At 42.3% G+C, this 17,665-nt stretch overlaps 1 protein-coding gene across 1 annotated transcript in view; it reads right to left on the bottom strand.

Annotated features, from left to right (window-relative positions):
* The window catches only part of CDH17 (cadherin 17), a 68,361-nt gene that overhangs the window by 33,540 nt on the left and 17,156 nt on the right, over positions 1 to 17,665 (bottom strand). The window contains exons 3-9 of the mRNA XM_052651699.1: positions 14,657 to 14,791; positions 13,625 to 13,763; positions 10,702 to 10,860; positions 10,395 to 10,594; positions 7,267 to 7,398; positions 6,751 to 6,901; positions 932 to 1,147 (exon numbers count right to left, since the gene is read on the bottom strand). Coding sequence (XP_052507659.1) covers positions 932 to 1,147; positions 6,751 to 6,901; positions 7,267 to 7,398; positions 10,395 to 10,594; positions 10,702 to 10,860; positions 13,625 to 13,763; positions 14,657 to 14,791 — 1,132 coding nt within the window. The remainder of the gene's footprint in view (positions 1 to 931; positions 1,148 to 6,750; positions 6,902 to 7,266; positions 7,399 to 10,394; positions 10,595 to 10,701; positions 10,861 to 13,624; positions 13,764 to 14,656; positions 14,792 to 17,665) is intronic.

The following is a 17,665-nucleotide window of genomic DNA, read 5'->3' as shown; positions in this document are numbered from 1 at the left end:
AATGACCCTAAAATAGGCCTGTCTCTGAGGTCGAGTATGTTTGTGTGTCTGTGCAATTTATCTGAGAACGTATGCATTTGTTTAGGAATCCATAGTTTCCATCAGATTCTCAAAGGGTCTCATGACTTAGCAAAGATTAAAAACCACTTGCTTTGAAATTGTATAAAGTATAAGGATGAATGTTTCCTGATATTGTCAAATGGCCAATTAGAAGCTAATAGGAGAAGACAAAGCTTTCCAAAAGTTCCTTCACTGTCATACAGTAGAAGCCTTTGAGTCTGAAAGGGAGACTTGAGAAATACTACTAACTTTCTTGTTTGTGATCACGGTGGCCATGACAACGAGGCTTGCCAACAACTTCTCACAACAGGATCTTAATTGACAATGTGCTGCTGGGCTCTGAAACCCATCACTCTGTGTGCACCAAGACCTTGCTTCCCATTGGCTGCCCCAGCAGTGCCTGAACAAGGCAGGCAGGCTAAGGTAGGCCTGCTTTTGGAGACCACAGACTCCTTCCACAGCCAGCCTTGGACCTCTGATGACCTTGCCGAACTTCCCTTTGACCGGGAGTTTCCCCAGCACTTTGCTTCCTTCCCTCCTTCACTCAGGGTCAGGCTCGTATTGAGGTCTGATGGCTCTTCCACCCTTCTCTGTATCCCTTTCCATTTTTTCTCATAGGCAGTTCCTCTAATAAAATCCTTATATATTTAATCCCCTCTTGGGCATCTGCTTCTCAGGAGACAAACATAATCACATTTTCTGATCTGCAACTCTGGCCGTTACCATGCTGGCTTCTGGGCTTGTTTTACGTGGGAAGCAAGACCTTTTTCAATGGCAGCCTCTGTAACACAGCCAGGCATTAGAGCAGCCTAACAATCACAGCTGGAAAGAAAACAAGTGTTTCACTCGACACTGTGAAATTGATACTAACCTTTGTCAGACACCTGTACGCTCAGGTTGTACTGCGGAGTGTCCCGCTTATGCAGCGACTGCAGCACTAACTGGAGTGTTCCAGAGTATTCTTGGACCAGGAAGAGTCCATCTTGAGGAACTTTGGGAGTTTGATCCACAATTCTGTATTCTAAAACACTGTTGATAGTGTTTTTTTCATCCATGTCATGAGCAATAAGAGTTCCAATACTGCTCCCTATAGGGAAAGAAAGAAGGAAACCCGTCCATTATTTTTTAGCCTATTAAAAAATGGCTTCCGTGGAGAATCGGGTTCCTAGAAGGCACTGGAAGTAACTGTGAGAAGCAGAATAAAGTTCTTAGATTGATGCTGGTGCTTCTAACCTTTTCAGCTCTACAGTGTGTGGAGCAGTGTCTTAGCTGGCTGCATATGTGTGTGTTAGTCGCTAAGCAGCATTCGATTCTCTGCGACCCCATGGACTGTAGCCCACAGTCCATGTCCATGGAGTTCTCCAGGCCAGAATACTGGAGTGGGCTGCTCTTCCCCTTCTCCAGGGGATCTTCCCAACCCAGGAATGGAACCTGGGTCTCCTGCATTGCAGGCAGATTCTTTACTGTCTGAGCCACCAGGGAAGTCCATTTTTAGCTGGCTAGGGCTTGCCATAAAAAAAAAAAAGTGACTACACAATGGATGGCTTTAACAACAGCAGTTTATTTTCTCAGTCTCTGGAGACTAGAGGTCTGAGACAAGGTGTGAGGAGGACTGACTTCTTCAGCGACCTCTGGCTGATAGATGGCCGTCTGCTGCATGTGTTTTCACGTGGTCTTCCCCCGTTCTGTGTCTATTCAGATTTTCTCTTCTCAGAAGGACACCAGTCATATTGGGTTAAGACCCACGCTAATGACGTTGAAGACCCTGTCTCTAAATGATAGCCCCCCTTTGAGGTGCCCGGGCCTAGGACTTCATCATATGAATTCGGGAGGACCCAAGTCAGGGTCTTGAACCATCCTGGATGTGGAGTGGGCCCTAAATCCAGAAGAGATGACAGAGACACTCACGGAGGAGGAGGCAATAAGAAGAAGAGGGCAGAGACTGCAGCAAGGCCACCACGAGCAGCCAACGAATGCCAGGAGCCACCAGGGGCCAGGATTCTCCCCTCACGGGCACCTTGATTACAGGTTTCTAGCCTCCAGAACTGTGTGTGAATACAATTCTGTTGTTTCAAGTCTCTGAGTCAGTGGTCATTTGTTATGGCCACCCTCAGACACTAATGCACAAGGCAAATGGTAAAACTCAACAAGGACAAGCCAGCTGTGCTGAATTCTAAGCAAGCTTCTGGAACAACAGCAGAGACTGACTCCACCCCCAAGATAAAGACCGTTCGGGCCGAGAGCAGGCAGGCGTCCTCTCTGCCTCACTGCAGTTTATGGACCCAAGTTTTATTTCTGTGAGTGTCTCAGTCCAGGGAGTTCTAGAAGTCTGGCCACAACACAGTGCTCTACCCAGGTCTGTCTGGATGAGCTCTGATAGATGCTGGGTCATCTTGCTGCGTGAAATGGGAATTGTGTGTTTCTCTACGCACAGCCAGAATTCCACGTGAGGGCTAGAACTTGAATATGTATCCCCCTTGTGGAGTTTGGCTTTATCCCCTTGCCCTGTATTTTATCCCCTTGCCTTTGCATCTACTGATTCACAGGGAGATTTGGAGGGTTTCGTGAGGGGAGGAATGGAAGTACCTATGTTATGCCTCTAAGGGGCTTGCCTTGGCAGAAGTTGTCTCCTGGCCAGGGAAGGAGAGGCATCAGAACATGTGTCTAGTGTGGTAGCAGCTGCCATTTCTGCATCCTCACAAGCAACCAAGTCACCTTTGCAACCTACATCTGCCCTTGTAAGAAAAGCATCTGCGTGCTGGAATGAAAGTGCATCTCACTAAATTCTGTGGTGGTTTGGTGTCTGAGGGCTTCCCTTGTGGCCCAGCTGGTAAAGAAGCTGCCTGCAATGAGGGAGACCTGGGTTCGATCCCTGAGTTGGAAAGATCTCCTGGAGAAGGGAAATGCCACCCACTCCAGTATTGTGGCCTGGAGAATTCCATGGGCTGTATAGTCCATGGGGTCGCAAAGAGTCGGACACGACTGAGCGACTTTCACTTTCACTTTGGTGTCTGAGCAGCCCTGCTTGGGACTCTTTCCCCGGCAAGTGGCAAATGAGCATAACACAGAGGACACCAGTCTCCCCTCACTGCGGGGGAACCCTCCAGCTGTCAGGGACACCAGGACTGTTTGGCATCAATGACAGGGAAACTCCAGTAGGGGGCGCCACTCAGTGAGAGCAGAGAACTTTATGAATGAGCCAGGAGTGAAAGAAGTGTCCTGTCTCCGAGTGGCAAGGAACTCCGCCCATGGCAAAGGTCATGAGGAAGGAGGCTTGGCATACGCAAAGGCGTGATCAAGCCTCAGGAACCCCCTGTTCCCGAGCATCTACCCCCAAAACCAGAGTCTATCTACTTTACTGTTTCATGTTCTCGCCTACACCTCTGACTTTATGGGGGGCTGTTCCCCACCGGTTCTCTCAGAGAAGGAGTAAACGTGCAGCTCCAAGTCAATAAAAATTCCTGGGCATGACAAGAGTGTTTCAACTTACGGACTCCTCTGAAGGTTATCTAGCCCACCTGTATAGGTTCGTCCAGCCACATGTGATTGTTTACAGCCTCTCAACCTGAGAGGCACGAGATGTTTTAGACTTACTAAAGGCAAATTCTTTTGGGAAGTTAGAAATTATTAGTATAGTGGGTTGGTTAGGAATTATATTGGTGAAGGGTTTTTCATTTGTTGTGCCAATAATTGTTGCTAATTCCCTGCCCTGGGTGTGACAAGGGTGTCTCAGGTCAAACCTCTCTGCTGGCAAACTAGCTTGTGTGACAGGATTATCCATACTCCTGAACATGATTGTTTACTACCTCTCAACCATAAACAGCACAGAGAGTCTGGAGTTTTTGAAAGTCTTAATTAGCATAGGGCTTTCCTCATTGTTGAGTCAATGATTGCCGCCAGGCCTCCATATCCTTAGGCACCTGGGAATATATTAATCAATGTATTTGGAATATAGAAAAGGAAATATAGTAGTTTTTAAGGTCAGCAATACTAGACTTTTTGAGTTAATGAATTTTCTCTTTTGTAATAGATCACTGTACTTTGTTATAAATCACTGTGTTCTTGCTATGTAAAAATGTAACTTTATCACTATCTTAAGACTAAATAGATCTTAAGGGGAACATTGGTGAAAGGATTTTCATTTGTTGGGCTGATGTTTGCTGCTAAATCTCCATATTCCCTGCTCTTATAATGAATATAACTAGCATATAGGAGAAATAAGTATTAACCTTTAAGCATATAGGAGAAATAAGTATTAACCTTTAAGATTAATCATGTTAACCTTGGGTTAAATAAATTCCTTTCTTGATTGTAACTCACTACATCCTCACCCTATAGGAATGCAACCTTATTTGGAGGGTGGTGCCTGGTTTAAGAAAAAACACCTTTGGAGAAAATAAGTTTTTTGGTTATCAGAAAGAAAGGGTCGTAAAATGTCAGCAGGCCTCATGGCCAGAAGATGATGTAAAACCCCTAAGATCTTTTTTTTATGTAAAGCACCTGACTTTGATAAAGGTCAGAACTGCTGACCCCCGCATGACTCTGTATTCATCCCTATGTGTAACAAAAGGTATGTAAGCGAATCCAAAAATAAAGAAAGAGGATCAGTTTCCGGAAAGACTGATTCCCCCATGTCGCTTCTTTCTTGCTCTCCGTTTTTCTGGCTGAATTCCCATCTGGTGCATGGGTACCCACCAAGCCTGCTAATTTTGCCTGGGCTTCTGAGATCGGACAGCGTGGGGGGTGGGGGTGGGGGGTGGGCCTCAGTGCCTCCTCTCCTTCCGGAGAACGGGAAGACGCCTGCAACCTACGTAGGTGGTGATTGGTATTCCATGTAAACCAAGTTATTCAGCCTCTCTTTCTCTGCTAATTTTCTAATCTCTCTCTATCTGTAATTAAATAAGTTATTTCCAAGGACGCCGACTCTGTCCCCACCTTCGAATCACCCTGGATCCACCGGGGCTGGACCCCGGCAGCTAGGAATAAGTGGCAGCCCAAACTGATTCAGAGGTACATACAGTATCTCTTGGGGCACTGAGAAATACTTTGGGGAGGTGGGGCTTTTATGAGAGGATAAAGGTCTGGTGTGAATACAAAGGTGTTGGTGGTAAGTGGGATTTCAGAATTAAAGTTGGCACTGCTGAGACTTGGGGACATGAGTCTCACAAGTTTCTGGCCGATACAAGACACCAAACAGGAGAATATAAATATACTAAAGAATAATTTAATATTTTAGTGAGCTAGACAGTAAGGCCCCAAAAGGCAGGGGCATTTTTGGGGGGGTACCCTTCTAGGCTATACATATTAGAATAGGCTCATTCTGTGTTGATTTATAAAAATTCCTGGTCCATTAAGTCCACAACTCAAGACTGTGAAATATTGTTACAAAATAAATTATCACCTTTGGAGAGGCTGCACCCTTGAACAATGTGTTTTACCAGCAAGGACATCCTCACTAGTCTCCAAAAACAAACGCTGTCCTCCTCCCTAGTAAGGCAGGCCACCACTATGATGGCCCCCAGCAATCACCCCACCCCTGATAGGGACGCCTTGGTGTAACTTCCTCCTTTTGAGTGTGAGCTGGGCCTAGTGACTCATTTCTAATGAATATGGCAAAAGTTATGGGATGTCACTTCTGAGATTAGATTATGAAAAGACTGACTTTCATCTTATTTGCCATCTGTTTTGAACTCTCTCTCTCTCTTTCTGAATGTCCAGATCCCTAACTCAGAGTAACTGTGAGATAATAAATGTTTGTTGTTTTAAGCTGCTAAATTTGGGGGCAGTTTGTTATGCATCATAGATGAACTGATACACTGAATGTTGGGCCCTACACAAAAATACTTGAGGTATCATCTACAGAGGTTTTCAAAGATCTTCTGCACAATCAATGAGCTCAGCAGTAAGGAGTAATAGATAAGAGGTGTCCCAAATCCAGTGAAGTCATAGAACTCCCAGAAATCAATGTTCTAATAGTGGCTGTCCCTGCACAAAACTAAAGCTATCCTGGCATAGCACAAAGAAATGAAGCAGGTCAAGAACAGAAGGACAAAAACAGATAGAAACTGAACTTCATCTTTAAGCCCCATGAGCTTTTATCAGCCTCCTGCTGCTGCTGCCGCTAAGTCACTTCAGTCGTGTCCAACTCTGTGCGACCCCATAGACGGCAGCGCACCAGGCTCCCCCGTCCCTGGGATTCTCCAGGCAAGAACACTGGAGTGGGTTGCCATTGCCTAGAGAGGGTCGATTGCATTCACATGGACTGTGAATGTTTGTTTAAATTATTTAGCAAATTTGATGGGATTACATCTGTCACTGACTTTTTTGGAAGGCAAATAGGAGTCTATGGTGAAACTGTGCAGATGAGATAACCTTACACAGGGGTTATGGTGCTCACGGCAGGGGTGGGGGTGTAGCCTCAGCAGCAGCTTGACAGCAGTGGCAGTAATGGTAGCAGCAATAACAGTGCTATGAGTAGGGGTGGTAGTTAGAAAACTCCGATTTTAGAACCCTTCTCAGACACTCCCTGAACTGAAATACTGTACCTGTGTGAGTCCCCAAATGCATTCTACCTCTATGCTGTGTTGGGCAGGGACAGCCGATCCCGTCAGGCTTACCTGCCCACCATTTACCCACCAGGGAGGAGAAAGGGATTACAGAGTTAAAGAAGACAGACACACACTTTCTTACCTATTTTTTCATTCTCCTGGACCTCAAGTACAGTCACTGGAGATGAACACGTAGGTGGATTATCATTAATGTCTTTCACTTTCACTTGAATTTCCAGTGGTTTTGAGAGTGGTTTTCCCTGCTCATCCTTTGCAACCGCATAAAAAACATACTACGACAAGATCAGAGGGAAAACATGACTCCATCAAAACATACTACGACAAGATCAGAGGGAAAACATGACTCCATCATCATCCTCTTTAAAAGGCAGAGAAAACAACTATTTCAAGACTATTTCATTTATCCCCTTATTTTCAATTCATTTAGAACTGGGAAATGAGAAAATATAAAATGGATCAAATTTGTGGGGTTATTTTCCATGTCTTTGAGAGCAATAAGGCACTGAGGTTCAGAACACAGTTCTGGGGGTTTGGTGGTGGTGGTGCGGGTGTTCAGTAAAATCCTTTCTGCTCTCAGATCTCCACAGGCACAGGATCTCGTCTTGTCACCCGTGAACCTCCTCTTAGTTTTACTCACTGCATCCTTTTCTTCTCGGTCCAAGGGCTGAGTCACATAAATATCTCCTTCCTGGTCGATAGAAAATGGAAATCGTGGTGTGTTCTCCCTGTCCAGTAAGGAGTATAGAGCACCTGGATCATTCCACTGCACCTACAGGGCCCAGAGCAAAATGTGAGGGAAGACAGACCCGGACGGAGAGAATTGGAAAGGAAATAAACAATTTTCTAGCTCTCCGTTTGAAATTTCTGATGACCTTGTTTGGATGTCTGTGGTTTCGTATAACTGCTAAATTACATTTTTCATTTTCAACCTAAAATAATCCCTCCCCCTTTTTTCCTTTTCACTGTTGTATTGCTCCAAATAAGCACATAGCAGTATTTCTCTTCCCTAAAGCAATTCTTTGTGAACCCTCTAAAGAGTCTATAGGTTGTTCATTTGGAAGCCTGGTTGTGAAGACTTCCTGTCATGAAACACCAGTTTAAGAAACAAGAAGCACTTAGTATCTGGCATTATGTGAGGACCAAGCCGTGATGAATGACAGGCTCCCAAAACTCCCCAGTAAAGATAGGAGACACTTTCAATTCTTCACCATGCTGTTATTTAAAACAAGTGATACATAAATAAAGAACATCTCTCCCTTAAATATTTAATCTCATAGACTTTAGGGATAAGAATATTTGCCAACTCCCAGTGTTGTTTTGTAAATAACTTTGCAAAAAAAAAAAAAAAAATCAATAAACTCAATAGTAAGTCCTACTTGCTACAGACAGAGCCTAGCCTATAGGATAATCTACTTATTACTAATAATAACACTTATTGAGGGTTGTGCCCCATTCCAGACATAATACTAAACACTTTAAAGTATCTCATTAAATCTGCAAACAGTCCCATGAGGTAGAGACTATTGTTATCCACACCTTATAAATGGGGAAACTAGCACACAGAATGTTTAAATGACTTGCCTAAAGTCCTACACTTGGGTTTACACTTAGGTCCTACACTAAGTGTAGTGTAGAAATTTCTACACTAAACTATTTTCTCAAAGACAACTTGGGAAGGGTATCAAGGAGCCACCACTGTCCTTTTCTAGTTATTTAAGCTCCAGGCCAAAGATTACGTTCTTGGTTGTAAGCAAGCTCCCATTACGCCCTACAAATTCAGCCCAAGTTCTTCCATCTTGTCCCCCTCCACTTCTTCTTCCCCAGTTTGAAGACACACCGAGTACTTTTCCCAGGCCTGGGTATTGGCTATGGCTCTTTATATTTTCTTTTCTTTGACAGTGCTATGAAAAAATAAGTATATGCAATTTTCTAACATTTATAAATCCTTATGAAGGTAACCTGAATAATAAATAGGAAGACCTTCATAAAAGAACCAAACTGAAATTTTTGGTGCAATGAGTCCTGATATACTTTCTTATCTGGTAAAGCAGAATACTTCTTGCTTTCATTTTTTTCTTCTGCAGGTGAAATTCATTAATTCAACATTCAATAAATGGGAAGCTGCTATATAACACAGGGAGCCCAGCCTGGTACTCTGTGAGCGCTGGGATTGGGGGGAGGGGGACGGCGGTGAGAGAGGGCTTCAGAGGGAAGGGATATATATACAGTTATGACTGATTCTCATTGTTGTATGGTAGAAAACAAACATAACATTGTAAAGCAATTATCCTCCAATTAAATAAATAAGTAAATTTGTAAAAGGAGGAGAAACATTTTTCACATTAAAAAACTTCAATAAATAAAAATCTTAAGTTAGATGATAGATACAGTGGGATGGGCCATTCCAGGACCCCTTAACAGCAGCAGTACCATTTGAAAAAATATATATATATATAGGAGTACTAGAGACTAGAACTGCCTTATAACGTTAATCCGTTTTATCTACTTTCACAGATACTAATTAACTTCTGTCATACCCCAAAGAGCTGTCATTATCCCCATTTTATTGGTGAGAAGTTGCCTCAACTTCTCATAAACAACAAATGACTTGTTTATGCTTCCCTGGTGGCTCAGATGGTAAAGAGTCTGCCTGCAGTGTCAGAGACCTGGGTTCAATCCCTGGGTTGGGAAGACCCTCTGGAGAAGGAAATGGAGATCCACTCCAGTATCCTTGCCTAGAAAACCCCCTTCGGAGAGCCTGGTAGGCTATAATCCATGGGGTAGCAAAGAGTAGAAAACGACTGAGTGACTTCACTTTCACTTTCTTTGTTTATGATCAGTCCTTGAGGTAACAGAGCAAGAATGTGGTTTTGCTTATCTGCTTCCAAATCCAGTGATCTTCCACTGACTCACAGCTTTTTGCGTCAAAAAATCTCCTGATTTCCCAGAAAAGATCAGATCTGGGTGGGCCCTGGAGTGGATTTCCAGGAATTAAAGCAGGAAGAGAAGGCTCAGAGTGAGACACAGGTAGGACCAGGGGAGGGTCTGAATGGAGAGGGGAGGCACCTACAGGGGATGGCTTTGGGAAGGGGGTGGGCTCCAAAGGTAAAAGCTGTCTCCTCAGCTCTTACTCTTGGCCAGTTCTGTCTCTGCCCCTCAGCCTATGATGGGGCGCATCTTTCACATCAAGATTTTCCCCACCGGAATAAGAAGCAATTTGCAGTCTCAAATTCAAATCATGCACATGTACCATATACAACTCAGCCATATCCTACACTATAGACAAGAAAAAGAAAACAGAGTTATCTACTTAGAAAATGAAGGTGAGTAAAGTTCTCTTTTAAAACTCAAATATATGTGAGTTGGGCTTCCCTAGTAGCTCAGATGATAAAGAATCTGTATGCCATGCAGGAAACTTGGATTTGACCCCTGGGTCTGGAAGATAACCCCACGGAAGGAAATGGTGACCTGCTCCACTACTGTTGCCTGGAGAATCCCACGGACAGAGGAGCCTGATGGGCTACAGTCCACAGGGTCACAAAGAGTCAGACATGACTGAAGTGACTTAGTGCACATGAATCTAAGTTGGTACAGTCCAGAGTTCACCCATGATGGCAAACTCCAGAGACTTGGGGCCAGAGATTTTGTTTATTTAGTTTGCTTTATAATGACACTATGCAAAAACATCAGTGAAGACCACGAGGGTGGGCCCCTACAATGTGAGTGTATTGATTGGGCAGGCTGTTAGCATTCCTTGGGCACTACCTGAGTGATTTTAAAGGGGTAAGGTTTAGTCGAGTTTTCTTCAATCTCCACAGGTTCTGGCGGTTTCCAAATATTCTCCTTCACCGTAATATCCACAGGTACACTGTCGCTAAAGGAATGCTCAGTCAGGCCTCCCATGTCTGCCACTGAGACCACCAGCTTGTAGTAAGGATTCTTCAAAGGATCCAATTCCTGGGACCCTATGGGAAGTAGGAGAGAAGAGGAAAGGAAATGTCTCTGAAGATGATATGGATCTAGGTCGTTTGTATTGATTCAGAGAGTCCTATGAGGGCATCACTTAACTCACCTTGTGGAGTAAGTGAAATTCCTCCCGTTTGGTTGTTGATCTGAAAGTACATGACATTGTTGACCTTGGGAAGCTGCATGAGAATCTGATAAATAAGTTGGCCATTGAGTGTGGCTGGATCATCCAAGTCTGTAGCGTTGACATACATAAAGGGCTTTCCTGTTTAACAAAATGTACCCAGGATAAAAAAGATATTTAGATATTAAAAAAAGATATTAAAAGATATTAAACCAACAATAGACACATTTGCCTTCCAAGGGGCAGAAATAGAATGGAGGAATGTGCCATAATTCATATTAGTGTGGAATAAATCTTTATTCTGCTACTTTTTCCTAGGATGAAGTCCTTAAAGTATGGTCCAGGAACCTCTGGGGGTCTTTGAGACTGTTTTTAAGGTCATATATGTATAAAAGACCCATCCAAATCACAAGATAAATCTATACATTTTAGCATAAAGGAGTACCCAAAAAAACATTGATACAGTTTCAGATTCCACATTGCAATCAACAATAAACCATCCCTTGCTGAGTTTTGTCTAGTATCAAAGACTATTCACAGTTATCTGAAAACACTGTTACAATACTCCTTTTTTCAACTACATGTCTGCCTAAGGACAGTTTTTCTTTAAATGTTTCAACCAAAACAGTTTATGGCCACAAAATGAATGCAAAAACAGACATAAGAATCCAGTTGTTCTCAACTAATCCAAACATTAAAGGATGTGCAAAGACTAAAACAATGCCATTTTCTTAATAATTCCTTCTATCTTTGAAAATACAGTTCTTTTAATTAAAATATGATAAACACTTTAGATCAATTACTAAATAATTTTTCAATTTCTCAGTTTTAATTTCAAATATGATAAATATTGGTAGATATAACCAGTGATATAGGGGAGCCAACTTGTACAACCCAGTTGAATTTCCAGAAATTCTGTGAGTCAATTATTAACACCATTGGTAGTTTAAAATGGGTTATGGTGGGAGTACTTATACCACAGAAATTGACAAATGCTACAAATCAGAGGGTTTTTTCTGCCCCCCAGATAGACAGCTATTAAAATTTGCCAGCATACCACTGGATATAAGCCATATATCCTTGAAAAAGTTCCTTGGAGCCTGTAATAGTTTTTAGGAGAATACAAGGGCCCTAAGACCAAGTTTGAGAACCACTAGACTACAAAATCCTATTGGTGAAGAATAAGACCTGCAAGATTATTACTTAGCACAGTTCAGCAGTGAACCTTTGGTATGCAACCTCAGGGACAGAGACACATGAAATTACTCCACATAATAAAGTGAAAGGAATACTCTTCCTGAGTTATCAGAAGTGGGCATTGAAAAATGAGAGAACATTAAGTAACATAGAAGGAAGCTTGAGAGTGAGTCGATGGAAATGGCCAAGAGTCTTTCTGAGAACTCAAAGTCAAATATTCATGTTTATTTTATGCACTGTTATGACAAGATGCTCCTTCATTTCTCTAAATCTTTAGTAAAGCCTACCACACACACTGTGATTGCAGCCATGAAATTAAAAGACACTTGCTCCTTGGAGGAGAATTACGACCAACCTAGAGAGCATATTCAAAAGCAGAGACATTACTTTGCTGACTAAGGTCCGTCTAGTCAAGGCTATGGTTTTTCCAGTGGTCATGTATGGATGTGAGAGTTGGACTGTGAAGAAGGCTGAGCGCCGAAGAATTGATGCTTTTGAACTGTGGTGTTGGAGAAGACTCTTGAAAGTCCCTTGGACTGCAAGGAGATCCAACCAGTCCATTCTGAAGGAGATCAGCCCTGGGATTTCTTTGGAAGGAATGATGCTAAAGCTGAAACTCCAGTACTTTGGCCACCTCATGCGAAGAGTTGACTCATTGGAAAAGACTCTGATGCTGGGAGGGACTGGGGGCAGGAGAAGGGGACGACAGAGGATGAGATGACTGGATGGCATCACTGACTCAATGGACGTGAGTTTGGGTGAACTCCAGGAGTTGCTGATGGACAGGGAGGCCTGGAGTGCTATAATTCATGGAGTCGAAAGAGTTGGACATGACTGAGCGACTGAACTGAACTGAACCGCACACATCTAGGCTTTGATGAGGGGATTTCCTGGAGATGAAACGTAACAAAATTGTGAAAGGATGAGCCCTAGCTAGGAGTTGGAAGTAAGAGAAGAAAAAGACCTGGGAGCCAGCAGTGACCATGAGAATGTGGATTCCTGGGAGGGTATGGGAAAGTAAGCTTACCCTTCTAGAGCTGTGTGTGTGTGTTAATTGCTCAGTCATGTCCTACTCTTGACAACAACATGGACTATAGCCACCAGGCTCCTCTGTCCATGGAATTCTCCAGGCAAGAATACTGGAGTGGGTTGCCATTCTCTTCTTCAGGGGATCTTCCCCACCCAGGGATTGAACCCAGGCCTCCCACATTGCAGGCAGAGTCTTTACCGTCTGAGCCACCAGGGAAGCCCCTCTAGAGCTGTGAGGTATTCTAAAATCTCATCCTAAGATAGTGGTCCTTAACTGGGCGTGATTTTGCCCCCAAGAGATATTTGACAATGTCTGAAGACATCTAGGCTATCAAAGCTTGGAAGGGAAGTGTTGCTCCTGGCATCTGATGTGTAGATAGATGTCAGAGAAGCTGCTAACATCCTATCATGCACAGAACAGCAGCCCCTGACCAAAAAAAAGAAAAACAACAACACAAAAAAGAATTATGGAGCCTAAGATGTCAGTTGTGCCAAGGGTGAGAAATTGTACCCTAGAGCAATGGGGATAATAAAACAAATCCCAGAGGATTGCTGTGAAATTTAAATAAGATAAATAAAATTAAATAAGATAGTAAGCGCTTAATGAATGATAGCTATAGCTGTTAACCACACACAAATGTGCCATTCTGCCCAATATCTCCAGGCTCCTGCGTATTACCTGGGCGAGAATTCTGCCTTACTGAGCCTTCATAATGTTGCTGAAGAAACACAGGTCGGTTGTCGTTGATGTCCTTCACTTCAATGGTGACAGGGACCGGGCCCTCCACTGTATTGCCCTGAGCATCCAGGGCTGAGACCTGATGTTGACAGGAAAAGGAAAGTTTCTTGGTGAGTCTGAACCTCATATCATACACCCAAAAGTCACTTGAGGGAAATTAGAGCCCGAAGAATCAATGGTCTGATAACTACAGGGAAGAAAGACACCCGTAAAAGCCCAAATTGGGGGCTGCTAAAATAGAGGCCCTATCAGTTAAGCCAAACTAATCATGACTGTGTTTTCCAGCAGTGGGATATGCTGGACACTGGACATGCTCTTTTCTAAATAGCTAGAATCAGTGAAGTAAGAACACTTTGACCCTTTAGGGTATGGAAATGTCACAAGCTGTTGCAGAGGCACTTTAGTGGTCAGTCTGCATGTTTACCAACAGAAAGCTTTGGCCTGCTCTTTACCCACAATTAGCTCTCTACCATTTCTGTGTATTCAGACGCACACCATGAAACCTAAGGGAGAAAGAGAGGGAAGAGGTCTCTTTAGTCAGACTATGCATTGGTCATCTGTTACTTCTGCTTCTTGCAAGGCCCAAAGGCGGGCCATCTAGCATCAATGCTGCCTTCTTTGCGGAGCCAGAGCCCACCCAACAGCCAGGGCGAGACACCAGTGAAACGTCAAAGAAGTGTTGAATGGTTTTGATCCAGGTGCCTAAGTAGGGCCTTACTTGGATGAGTGATCCATCTGAGAGCCTTGGCAATATAACTTGGGTTACCTGGTCAAAAAGCCTAAAAACAGGGATATCTTTACCAAATCACTCTCTAGTTGGTTAAAAAAAAAAATGTGGGCAAACAAGATTGGCAAACACATCATTAGGGTCAAGAGAGTGGAAACGGGATTCTGTGCTGGGGAGGAGTATGCCAGTGGCATCTCTGGCGCTCAGAGATTGGAGCTGGTGTCCATGGCCTGGTGTCGATTCACCTGGAGTCTGTGAACAGCTCTTGTTTCCCTGTCCAGGCTTTTGTTGTGATATAGAAGTCCATCAGGTTGTATCTGAAATATGCCGTCTGTCTCCCCCGTTAGTTTGAAAGTCACAGCAGGAGGATTGGCCTTAAACTGGGAAAAAGCAAAAATTAGATTAAGTCATTAGGAAGAGCAATGTTGTAGAATTTGTTGTAAGTCCCCAATTTCAGGTAACATTTTTATTTGCACAATCACCAAAATAAGAATTTCTAAGCTTTTAAAGGGATACATTCTAAAAGTCTGCTTTAATATTAACTAACATTCAAACTACATGTCTCTCAAGAAACAATAAATGACATAATTTAATATATTTACAAAAATCAATTGATACTTTACATTACAGCTAGAGTTAGATGAGATTTTTTCTGGGAATATCTGAGAGCTATGTTACTACTAGCTTCTAAGAAACTTTAAGAACTATAGTTTCACTGCTAGGATGAAAAAGACGGCATTTAGTACTTCTAAAAACTGTGACAAAGATTAAGAGATATTTTAATGGTAGGGGAAACAACTTTAAAGTGGCTTTATTTGATAATATTCTGTATGAAAATCTCACTTTTTCAGAAATGAAGAAAATGTCAATGATCACCCATGGGATAGCTATAATACTTTTAAGACCACAGAAGAGAAAATTCATGTAAAATAAAGCAGACAGAAAAGTCATTCAACCTCATTAACAATTTTAATATATTTTTCTATATTCACAAGTCAAACATCAATAATAGCCAATATTGTGAAAGCTCTTGTAAAGAATGGAAAGAGGCACATATATTATTAATGAAAATATAACTTAGCATAATCCTTTTGGAAATAACTTGAGGCATAAAATGTTTATAGCCTTTAATAGCAAACATTGCTGAACAGAATTTATCTTAAGGAAATATTTTTTAAACAATAAGTGGCATGTGCTCCACAAAAAAAGAAGCCACCGCAATGACAAGCCCGCTCATGGCAATAAAGAGTTAGCCCCTGCTCACCACAGCTGGAGAAAGCCCACATGCAGCAAGGAAGACCCAGAGAAGCCGTAAGTAAATAAAAAATTATTTTTTATAAAAACTAAATGAATGATGACTAAACTAACCCAAAGCAAGCAGAATGAAATATAAAGTGGAAATTAATGAAATGGAGAATACGAAAGCAAAGGAGAAAATCAACAAAACCAAAAGTTGATTTAAAAAAAAGATCAATACAATGAACAAATCTTCAACTGGACTTATCTCAACCAGTTCAATCTCTGGTTGAGGAACTAAGAACCTGCAAGCCACACATGGCACAACCAAAAAAAAAAGAGGGAACATCACTACCAAACTTACAAAGGTTAAAAAATCTAAATAGAATACTATGAGCAATCGTTTTCTCACAAATCAGACAACCTAGGTGAAATGGATAAATTCTTAGACAAAAACTACCAAAATTGACTATGCCAAAGCCTTTGACTGTGTGGGTCACCACAAACTGTGGAAAATTCTTCAACAGATGGTACTACCAGACCATCTGACCTGTCTCCTGAGAAATCTGTATGCAGGTCAAGAAGCAACAGTTAGAATTGGACATGGAACAACAGGATGGTTCCATATTGGGAAAGGAGTCCGTCAAGGCTGTATGTTGTCACCTTGCTCATTTAACCTACATGCAGAGTACATCATGAGAAATGCTGGACCGGATGAAGCACAAGCTGGAATCAAGATTGCTGGGAGAAAGATCAATGAGCTCAGATATGAAAATGACACCACCCTTATGGCAGAAAGTGAAGAAGGACTAAAGAGGCTCGGTGAAAGTGAAAGAGGAGAGTGGAAAAGCTGGCTTAAAGCTCAACATTCAGAAAACTAAGATCATGGCATCTGGTCCCATCACTTCATGGCAAATAGATGAGGAAACAGTGGAAACTGTGACAGACTTTATTTTGGGGGGCGCTCCAAAATCACTGCAGATGATGATTCCAACCATGAAATTAAAAGACGCTTGCTGCTTGGAAGAAAAGCTATGACCAACCTAAACAGCATATTCAAAAGCAGAGACATTACTTTGCCAACAAAGGTCCATCTAGTCAAAGCTATGTTTTTCCCAGTAGTCATGTATAGATGTGACAGTTGGACTATAAAGAAAGCTGAGGGTCGAAGAATTGATGCTTTTGAACTGTGGTGTTGGAGAAGACTCTTGAGAGTCCCTTGGACTGCAAGCAGATCCAACCAGTCCATCCTAAAGGAAATCAGTCCTGAATAGCCATTGGAAGGACTGATGCTGAAGCTGAAACTCCAATACTTTGGCCACTAAATGAGAAAAACTGACTCATTTGAAAATACCTTGATGCTGGGAAAGACTGAAGGCGGGAGGAGAAGGGAGTGACAGAGGATAATATGGTTGGATGGCATCACAGACTCAATCGACATGTGTTTGAGTAAATTCCAGGAGGTGGTGATGGACAGGGAGGCCTGACGTGCTGCAGTCCATGGGGTCACAAGAGTCGGACAGGGCTGAGCAACTGAACTCAGCTGAACTGAACCAAAATTGACAAAAGAATAAAAGAACTATAGTAAGTAAAGAGATTGAGCTAATAATTTTTAAAATTCCCACAAAGGAAAGTCCAGGTCTAGATAACTTCACTGGTGAATTCTGCCTAACAATGAGAGAATTAACACCAAAGTTTCACAAATACTTCCAAAAAAAAAAAAAAAAAAAGAGTATGGAACACTTCCTAACTTATTCTATGAGGCCAATATCATCCTTATATGTAAATCAGAAAAAAAATACAATAAAACTGCAGAGCAATATCTCTTATAAATACAGATGCAAAAATTTTCAACAAAATACTAGCAAACTGAATCTACCGACTATAAAAAATTATATATCATGACCAAGTGGCATTTATCCCAGAATACAAGGCTGGTTCAACATACAAAAATCAATTAATTTAATACTCCATATTAATAGAATTAAGGACAAAACCAGACGAGTATCTCAATAGAG

The sequence above is a fragment of the Budorcas taxicolor genome, chromosome 14 (genome assembly GCF_023091745.1).
Source record: "Budorcas taxicolor isolate Tak-1 chromosome 14, Takin1.1, whole genome shotgun sequence".
NCBI classification, from domain to species: Eukaryota; Metazoa; Chordata; class Mammalia; order Artiodactyla; family Bovidae; genus Budorcas; species Budorcas taxicolor.
This window is presented reverse-complemented; position numbering and strand designations above follow the sequence as displayed.